The 10115-nt window shown below is 42.7% G+C and overlaps 1 protein-coding gene across 1 annotated transcript; it reads left to right on the top strand.

The window, feature by feature from the left end:
* Positions 1 to 324: 324 nt before the first annotated feature.
* Positions 325 to 7526, top strand: LOC115894926 (myocardin-like). The gene is made up of 4 exons (XM_030924087.1): positions 325 to 558; positions 2079 to 2207; positions 4633 to 4690; positions 7132 to 7526. The coding sequence occupies exons 1-4, from the start codon at positions 325 to 327 to the stop codon at positions 7524 to 7526; spliced, it is 816 nt and encodes a 271-aa protein (XP_030779947.1).
* Positions 7527 to 10115: the final 2589 nt, after the last annotated feature.

Below are 10115 nucleotides of genomic sequence, written 5' to 3'. Positions count from 1 at the left end.
TTTTAGTAGAGACAGAGTTTCACCATAGTTGGCCAGGCTGGTCTCAAACTCTGACCTCGGTGATCCTGCCGCCTTGGCCTCCCAAAGTGCTGGGATTACCGGCATGGGCCACCACGCCCAGCTGGAAATTTGCAACTTTAATTAGAAGGGTCCAGGGACATTTAGCAAAACCTTGAAAGCAGTAAAAAAAAAAAAAAAGTTGTGGGATATTTGGGGGTGAGAGGCATTGAAGGCAAAGGAGAAATAGCACATACAGAGGCCTGAGGTTAGAGCTGTAGGGACTGTTCAAGGATCAGAAAGAGGGCCAATGTGGCTGGACTAGAAATGGGAGTGGTCATAGGAGATGGCTTAGGAGACTCACTAATTCAAGTATGCTGCTGCTGGCCATGTAATTTGTCCACTTCTTCCTTTCAGAACTCAGGAGCTCACGTGGCCATCCTCCAATGCTTCTCTCCCCGTTCTTCCAGCCTCCACTCACCCTTCTCTGGAGCCCAAGCAGACAGCAGTCACGGGGCTGGGGGCAACCCTTGTCCCAAAAGCCCATGTGTACAGCAAAAGGTAGGCACCTGAAAAAAGGCTTCAACATGGGATTCACTTTGCCTCTTCTCTCTTCTGTAACCCGGGAGGCAGAGGTTGCAGTGAGCCGAGATCGCACCACTGCACTCCAGCCCGGGCGACAGAGCGAGACTCTGTCTCAAAAAATAAATAAATAAAATAAATAAATAAAGAACAATATAGGTTAATAATGACTGATCCATGCTTACAACATTAAATGCTGGTGGGAGGGAGGGACAGATTGATTATAAAGGGCTGGAAAGGTCCTCCAAAGTGAGCAATAATGAAGTTCCCTTTAAAGGCAGAAGTAAATTTCATTTTAGAGAGAAACAAATCCACTCCAAGTGCATGTAAAAGGATGTACAAATATGAGTTAGAAGTTTTCCCAGGGGGTCATTTCCTGGGGTCATCCCAGAAATCATGATGACTAAAATGGCCATAATCTGCAAAACAACGTGAACAATTAACTAATTTCTGTGAAGTTAAAGATTGGGATCAGGGGATATGGGAAACAATGTTGGAGGAAGAGAGAGGGACACAGATCCCTGGACAGGATTGGAGAGATGTGCAAAGCAGGGGTCACAGTGCAGTATCTTTATGGAAAAGGAAGAGATGTCACCCTTCAGCTGGTGGAAGAAGTCAGGGGTATGAAGGATTCAGGGTATGGAGAGTCTCAAGGGGCAAAGAAGAGGTGGCAGAAAGGAGACAAACAACATAAGCATGACATAAAAGTGCCACATACCACAAGTCAGGGAAGGGGCAGAGACCCTGACGTGGGCCAGGCACTCCACAGGAGAACACACTCACAATAAACAAAGCTGGTTCATAAAGAGACCTCAGCAATGCCTCCAGCTCTCTGCAAAATAACCCATTTGGAATAAATGACCTGTGGGATAGATTACTCTGGAAATTCCTGGGTTGATTTTTTTTTTTTTTTTTTTTTTTTTTTGAGACACGGTCTCACTCTGTCACCCAGACTGGAGTGCAGTGGTGCGATCTCGGCTCACTGCAACATCCACCTCCCAGGTTCAAATGATTCTCCCGCCTCAGCATCCTGAGTAGCTGGGATTACAGGTGCGCCACCATGCCTGGCTGATTTTTTTTTTTATTTTTAGTGAGATGGGGTTTCACCATGTTGGCCAGGCTGGTCTCGAACTCCTGACCTCAGGTGATCTGCCCACCTCTGTCTCCCAAAGTGCTAGGATTACAGCCATGAGCCACTGCACCCGGCCTGATCTTTTTCGTATTGAACTGGACTCTTACTTATTTTCCCCTAAAAGAACAGGGTGCTGCCTTAAGGGAGAAAATAGATCTGCAAGGTTCCCATTCTAAGATGCCACCACCAATAAACCCACAGTAGCATTCACTATTGTTTATATATGGGAGTTATTTTCTAAGCCCTGGACCTTTTCTTTTCCTCTTAGATCAATTTTTCCAAAATTTAGCCTGTTGTTTCTAGAACAGAAACAGTATCATGTCAGACCCATGAATTCAATGCCTTTCTCCGTATTTTACCCATGCAGATGGCTGGTTTACACTCTTCTGATAAGGTGGGGCCAAAGTTTTCAATTCCATCCCCAACTTTTTCTAAGTCAAGTTCAGCAATTTCAGAGGTAACACAGCCTCCATCCTATGAAGATGCCGTAAAGCAGGTAACCATGTGATTTGTTCTTTATGGAAGAATAAATAGAGTGACTTGATGAACAGACACTGTTTTATATGATTAAACTTCACAGTTTGTAAATTCTGATACTGAGTGTGTCATGTGCCACACCACCAAAATAAGCAAATTATGTAGACAATAATTGGAAAACAGTGTTGCATGTGTAGCTGTGTGAGGCAGGGAGAGAAGAGAGAGGGCCACCTCTCTGGCTTTGGTACCAGCTCTGCCATCTGCCAGCTCCCACTGTCACTCAGGTGAACACTTCACCTCTCTTATACAAAACAGGGATATTTACTTGGTAAGGATTCTAGATAACCTAGCACTTACCACTTTGTTCAGGTACATAATAGCTTCTCAAATAGATGACAGTGATTGTCAGGGTAATACTTCTAAGGTGCTCCCTGGCTTTAAAATTCAATGACCCTGCCAAAACATTGATGGGTGTTGAACCTGGATAATAAACGCAAGAAGGTTCACTGTATCCTCTGCTTTCATTTGCATTTGGAAAGTCTCAAAATTAAAAAGTAGGAAAAAGAAAAAACAAGGCTGGGTGTGGTGGCTCACACCTGTAATCCCAGCACTTTGGGAGGCCAAGGCGGGTGGATCACATGAGGTCAGGAGTTTGAAACTAGCCTGACCAACATGGTGAGACCCTGTCTCTACTAAAAATACAAAAATTAGCTGGGTGTGGTGGTGCGTGCCTGTAATCCCAGCTACTCGGGAGGCTGAGGCAGGAGAATTGCTTGAACCTGGGAGGCAGAGGTTGCAGTGAGCCGAGTTCACAGCACTGTACTCCAGCCCAGGTGACAAGAGCAAAACCCTGTCTCAAAAAAAAGAAAAGAAAAACAGAAAACAATTAATGATCCCCTATTTCAAATAGTCTGAGCTTGGATAAGGTATTTGATAGCCCTTCATATATGCTTAACCCAGAGAGGAACATTTACATCAGTTGCTGTATACAGATATCCCACAGATCAAAGTCAGTCTGCAGTTCAGTTTTGTTTGGCTTAAAGAATATTTTAAATAACAGGAGATGGTATGCAAAGTGGGCTTTCTCATTTCTAAAAAGTTAGAGGATCTGGCAACCCAGGAGCCACATTGCTGCGAGACAATTGCCTAAAGCAAGGCTCTTCTGCTACTTTGAGCCACAACTATGCTCTGCTCTCTGCCTCTTTTTCTTATTCTATATTCAGTTCATTTCAATTACCTGCCAGACACTTAGGCTTCTGGTACCTTCTGAACTGATAAATGACTCATTTTTTGGTCAGTGCTCCCATCCATATTGATTACTGATACCTGTGTTTATTGAGTCTGGGCTCTCAGAGTAGTGAGATGGATATATGCCTTTGTTCTCCCCATTCCTCTCCCCTGGTTTCTGTAAACATCAGCTGATTCTTCAGTTTCAAAAAAAGAGGGCCAGGCAAAGTGGACGTCCAGAAATAAGACTCTACTGAGATGAGCCAGAGAGGAGGGGACATACCCTACAAGTGTCTACAGCTTCCTCAAGCTACTGCAATGAGGAACCAACAAAATATGAGCCAAGTTCTTGGACCACATTGCAGAAACCAAGCAAGAGGTAGATTCAGGTCATTTCAAAGTAACAGCCTAAAAAGACATTTTCTATATACTAAGATGTCCTGCTCCTGGGATGAAAACCTCTCAAACAATAGAACTGACTCTAAGGTACTCTGTGCTAGGAAGCATTCTGCCTTCTTTTTCCTTTCTCCTGTTGTAGTAGACTGTTTCATTCAGCAGTTTATCTGCATAAAATTAATACTGAAGCTGAAACAAACATGGTTAAAAAGCCATTAGGCAATAGACCCATGGTCATAGCAGCATGATTGGGACAACCCAAATGTCCATTGACAAATGAATGGATAAACAACATGTGTTATATCTATACAATGGAATTTTATTCAGTCTTTAAAAAAAAAGAAATTCTGACACATGTCACAACATAGATCAACCTTGAGGACATTATGCTTAGAGAAATAAGCTAGTTGCAAAAGAACAAACACTGTCTGATTCACTCATATGAGGGACTTAGAATAGTCAAATTCATAAAGGCAGAAAGGAAAATGGTGGTTGCCAGGGGCTAAAGGATGGGGCGTGGGAAATTATGGTTTAATAGGTACACAGTTTTAATCTTGCAGGATGAAAAGAATTCTGAAGACAGATGGTGGTGATGGTCACACAACAGTGTGAATATACCTAATTCCCCTTAACTGTACACTTAGAAATGGTTGATAGTAAATTTAAAGTTATGTGTATTTTACCACAATTAGAAAAAACAAAAAAACAAAAAAATCTTTAACCAAACCTAGTTCAAACTCCTGCAGTGCTGCTTCTAATGATTTGCTACGGAGATAACCACCTTCTAAATTGTCTGTCCTCCTTTGGTTAATCTGTAATAGCAAATGACCCGGAGTCAGCAGATGGATGAACTCCTGGACGTGCTTATTGAAAGTGGAGGTAAGACTGTCTGTGCCCTGTCCATTAGGACATTCTGAGCCTGCGTGAACTCTTAAGGAATGAACTCTCGGTAGCAAGATCAGATGCACACTGTGAGTCGGATGTACCAGGCAGTCCTCAGGGAGAGTCATTTCCTTTGAGCTTCTCACACATTTTTACAGCTGATAAAAGAAAGCATAGTGGATGATTCCTCACTGCCTTTGTCCTAGGAGCATTTTTCAGAATCATTTTAATAGTTTTCATGTCTCAGCCTAATCCTTGTTTCCTTAAGTGTTTTCTCTTGCTGCACTACTTCTTTCTATGTTCTAATCTCAATGTGCCTGCCTTCTCAATTATGAGAAAAGAAGAAAGCAGATAATGAACGTTTTGTGCCACCAACTCAAAGTGAAATTCAATTAGTAACCTTCCACTGGATGGTTCATTCAGGCTTAAATGTTATTCATGCTAGCAATAAAACATCATCAACATGTGCTTTTTGTCATCTTTTAATTTGTTCATTTATTTACTTAAAAAATTACAGAGTGTGTACCTAGAATTTCAAACCACACAAATGAATAAGATGACCTGAGGAGGATGTGCAGAAACAAAGAAGAGAACTCAGGGAAGAATCTTTGCGCCAAAAACATTTAAAATTTCAGAGACAGAGGTAGCAAAGGACTCAGAGAAGGGGTAGCCAGGCATTGTGCTAGTCTCAGTGCTGCATCAGATGAAGTCCTGATTTCTATAGAGTTTACAGTCTGGTAAGGGAGACAGACAACAAGCAAGTGAACAGACCTTTCCTCCACTGTAACAAGAGGGAAGAAGAAAGAGATGGGTACAAACATATGTGTGTATATGAGTTCTGTGATGGAAAAATGAGAAGAGTTCATATCAGATGCCTGTATTTTTATATATATATATATACACACACACACACACACACACACACATACATATGCATACACACACACACACACACACACACACACACACAATATATATATATATATATATATTTTTTTTTTTTTTTGAGACGGAATCTCACTCTGTCACCAGGCTGAAGTGCAGTGGTGCAATCTCGACTCACTGCAACCTCCGCCTCCTGGGATCAAGCAATTCTCCTGCCTCAGCCTCCCAAGTACCTGGGACTACAGGCGTGTGCCACCATGCCCAGCTAATTTTTTGTATATTTATTAGAGATGGGGTTTCACCATGTCGGCCAGGATGGTCTCGATCTCCTGACCTCATGATCCGCCCACCTTGGCCTCCCAAAGTGCTGGGATTACAAGCATGAGCCACCGCACCTGGCCTGCTCTTGTATATCTTTAATGAAATATGTCGCAAGGCCAGAAACGCATGAGGATATAGAAGAGGAGTTTGGAAGATTCAGGTGAAGAAGAGCAGTTATGACTTAATTATGAATGAATTGAGTTTTCCGGAGAAACACAACAGGGTTGTTTTGCAGTCTTAAATGCCAGCGGTAGGTCTGACATCAGAAATCTAAAGTGAAACCAAGTCAGCTTAGTTGTTTAATTTTTCTGTTGCAATATTCTGCTGATCCAGAGCATGCTCAGTGAAGGCAGACGATCAGGTTCATCCAGAGGTGGGGTTCTGCCAAAACTACAGCCTGGACAAGGAAAGAAGTGAAGACCAGAGGGACTGGTGGACAGTGATAACGTAGTAGAGTCTATGGATTGGCGTGACTGTAAATGGTTGGGAAATTATTGTTACCAGGTACTTAATAAGTGGCTTGGAGGGTTTGGAGAGGAGGGACAGAGAGTAGAAAACATAGCTTGAAAGTGAGCTTTCAGAGGGATGCAGTATTTGGAGATGACACAATCCAAGGTGTGTCTGACAGGGTGGGAAAGAGGGAATCACTGGAGTTGAGAGCAAGTCGGGAGCTGAGAGGCCACCATGAATGCTGTGATTTCCAAGGATGCTCAGGTTACAGAATGAGAAGGGCTGAAGTGGGGAAAAGGCAATGGAGTAGGAAGTAGAGTTTTCAGTGAATGAGGAGGAGTGACTAGGAGGCTAGGGGTGAGGCATTGGTGTCACCCTCAAAACCCAAAACTGCTGAGTTGTCATCAGAAGGCAGGGGAGTAGCAATCAGAAAGTGGCAATCAGGTGTGGCACCTGGTCCCTCATCTTCAGGCCCTCACTGAGGGTGTCGGGATGGACTCAGTGTCCTCAAGGGACTACCAGAGGTCAGAGGAGTAGGCACAGGAACCTTCAGGGAAGAGAGTTTAAGAATCACAGAGTGGAATTCCCAACAGGAAAGGGTTTGGGAAAAACCAGAGGGATGATGGATTGGAGATTGACAGAGCAGCTTAGAGATGAGACTGGGTGGTGAGCGGTGACCAGGGAAGCGTGGCCGTCTTCTGTATCTAAGTGTAACTCACTCATATTGCGTGGCATTCTCAATTTGAAGTGATTTAACAAGTCACATCGTGTATTGCCCACAGAAATGCCAGCAGACGCCAGAGAGGATCACTCATGTCTTCAAAAAGTCCCAAAGGTACCCAGATCTTCCCAAAGTCCAACTGCTGTCCTCCCCAAGCCCTCAGCTTCCTTTGAACAAGCCTCTTCAGGCAGCCAGATCCCCTTTGATCCCTATGCCACCGACAGTGATGAGCATCTTGAAGTCTTAGTAAATTCCCAGAGCCCCCTAGGAAAGGTGAGTGATGTCACCCTTCTAAAAATTGGGAGCGAAGAACCTCATTTTGATGGGATAATGGATGGATTCTCTGGGAAGGCTGCAGAAGACCTCTTCAATGCACATGAGATCTTGCCAGGCCCCCTCTCTCCGATGCAGACACAGTTTTCACCCTCTTCTGTGGACAGCAGTGGACTGCATTAAGCTTCACTGAATCTCCTTGGGAAACCATGGAGTGGCTGGACCTCACTCCACCAAGTTCCACACCAGGCTTTAGCGCCCTCAGCACCAGCAGTCCCAGCATCTTCAACATCGATTTCCTGGATGTCACTGATCTCAATTTGAGTTCTTCCATGGACCTTCACTTATAGCAGTGGTAGAATGCCCGATGCACCAGCGCTACGGAAGACCAATAGGAGTTCCATAGGGGAAAGCACACAGCCATACGCACTTTACTGGTCCAAAAATAAGAAGAAGAAGAAGATAGAAAGAAGAAAAAGAGAAGAAAGAAGAATAGAAGAGAAGAAGAAGAAGAAGAAGAAGAGAAGAAGAAGAAGACAGAAGAAAGAAGAGGAGGAGAATTAAGAGAGCAATGGAGACTTCTGTGCCAATCAACAAGAACAAATTGAAGACATTTTTAGAAATACATATACTGTAATATTTACCAACATTCAGTACCTGTTAATGATTTCAACAATGCATTCAAAAATGTGCTTCCTCAGATTAAGGATGCCAAAAAAGATATTTCACTGCCTTTTCAAAGACCAGTATATTTTCTAGTCCATTATTTTTCTCAGGCATTGTTGGGGCATAAGCTCACACTGCAAGCTTTTCTCATTAATTCACTAGAGATAACGTGGAAAGGAAACACAGTCTTTTGGGAGCACAGGGAAGCCAGCCCTCCAAGGTTATGGAAGACATACCTGTGATGGAAGCTGTTGCCCAATGTCTCCTTTACTATCTTTCAAAAGAGAAGCCAGACCCAGCTTCAAATCAAAAGTTCTTGAGACAGAGGGACAAAACCAATCTTTTTCGAGGAAAGCTAAATCAACTCAATGTCCCTCTACCACAAAACTGCCCCACTGGAGTGGTTCTGAACCTGTACCCAGGACTCTGTGTGGTCACTAGTAACAGTTAACCTGAACTGAGTCCACAGAACTCCACCCAGAACTTTCTTCTTTTTTAACCCAGTGGCCCAATCATTCTCACCATATCTCTGCTGATAAGTACGTGTCCTAGATGAGAACCCTGAAGGATGCAGACCTTCTTCCCCCAAAGGAGATGCCACAAACTCCCCAACACGGCCAGCCCCCTTTAATTCCAAAGATAGAGATGACCACATTGGTAGAAACATATCTCAAGGCACAGGAAGGAAGCCGTACCAGGGATAATTCAGACAGGACTAGAGAATAACATCATTTCACATTCCCTGGAATAAACACCCTAGGTTCCTATAACAGGACTATTACTTATGGGAGTCCAACTTCTCCTTTTGTTTTGCTATTATCACTTTATCTTTCTCTCACTCCACTTTTCCCTCAAGGTACCAATCCTTTCCTGTTCCTCATTTGGCCATCTTTCTTTTTCTGCCCCAACATGGGAGGGGATGACTTCTCAGCTCTAACAAGCTGCCATACTCCTAAGAAAGCCATTTTTGAAAAATGTAATCCAGGTTCTTCTGGAGAACTCATTCTCCACACGCACAGTTTGCTGCAAAAGGAAGTCGCAAGGATTTCTTGAGGAAGAAACTGGTGACTTGGTTCATCAGTCACAATGTTCCTTCTATTCTCATTCAGTTTTCAAGAAATTATTGGTTTGTGTTGCTTTGGGGAAATTGGAAATCATTACATTGTAAAGACAAATACGGATGATATTTACAGGAGAGAATTTCAGATCTGGGTTTTTAAAGAAAACAGAATTGCACATTGAAAACAATGGAAGTAAAAAGACAGTGGTCTAATGTGCATTCGTCATTACCTCTCGTGGCTTTGGCTGGGAGTTGGAAAAAACTAAAATTTCAGGGCAGTCTCTGTAAGGCTCACTGTGGCTCCAGTTCACCATTTTATATTGTTGCATGCTGTAGAAAGGAGCTATCGCTGTTGTTTTGGTTTTTTTTATTTAAATCACTAAGGCACTGTTTTTATCTTTTGTAAAAAAAAAAATGTTGTTCACTGTGCACTTATAGAAAAAATAATCAAAAATGTTGTGATTTTAGAAGCTCTCTTTTTGATAAACCAAAGATTTAGAAGTCATTCCATTGTTAACTTGTAAAAAATGTGTGAACACAGAGAGGTTTTGGTGATTGCTACTCTGAAAGCTGCCAGATCTTATTCTGGGGGTGGGATGTGGGTGGGCGAATACACATACACACACAAATACACATGTATGTATGATAGATGCATACATACGTGTATATTATATCTGTGTGTGCGTGTATCTTCAAAAGCAGCATTACTGAGTTCTACACCAAAAGCCTTTAACCCTTAATCTGATGTGAATGATACCTGGCCTTTCTCACTATGAATTTCTGATTAATCAACCAGACTACATGTTGCCTCTCTGTGTATGACTAACGGCTCCAACCCGATGACTCACAGCTACTTGCTTATCGTGAACAAGCTCATCTTGGCAGTGAATATGGATGTGAAAAGACAGAACGGCTTCACCATTAGTAGCTGGAAATGGTGTCACAGTCTCTTATAGAAGAATATGAAAGGAACATGAAAATCATTTTACATTCCTTTATCTGCATTGTGTTTCAAAAGATCCACATGATAAATTTTTTATTTGCTT

This window comes from Rhinopithecus roxellana, chromosome 19, assembly GCF_007565055.1.
Source record: "Rhinopithecus roxellana isolate Shanxi Qingling chromosome 19, ASM756505v1, whole genome shotgun sequence".
Lineage (NCBI taxonomy): Eukaryota > Metazoa > Chordata > Mammalia > Primates > Cercopithecidae > Rhinopithecus > Rhinopithecus roxellana.
This window is presented reverse-complemented; position numbering and strand designations above follow the sequence as displayed.

Coding starts and splice junctions, on each gene's coding strand:
- LOC115894926 (XM_030924087.1), top strand. CDS start 325: ATGGGAGTGGTCATAGGAGATGGCTTAGGAGACTCACTAATTCAAGTA. Junction 2,208..4,632: donor ATGAAGATGCCGTAAAGCAG/GTAACCATGTGA, acceptor AATCTGTAATAG/CAAATGACCCGGAGTCAGCA. Junction 4,691..7,131: donor CGTGCTTATTGAAAGTGGAG/GTAAGACTGTCT, acceptor TATTGCCCACAG/AAATGCCAGCAGACGCCAGA.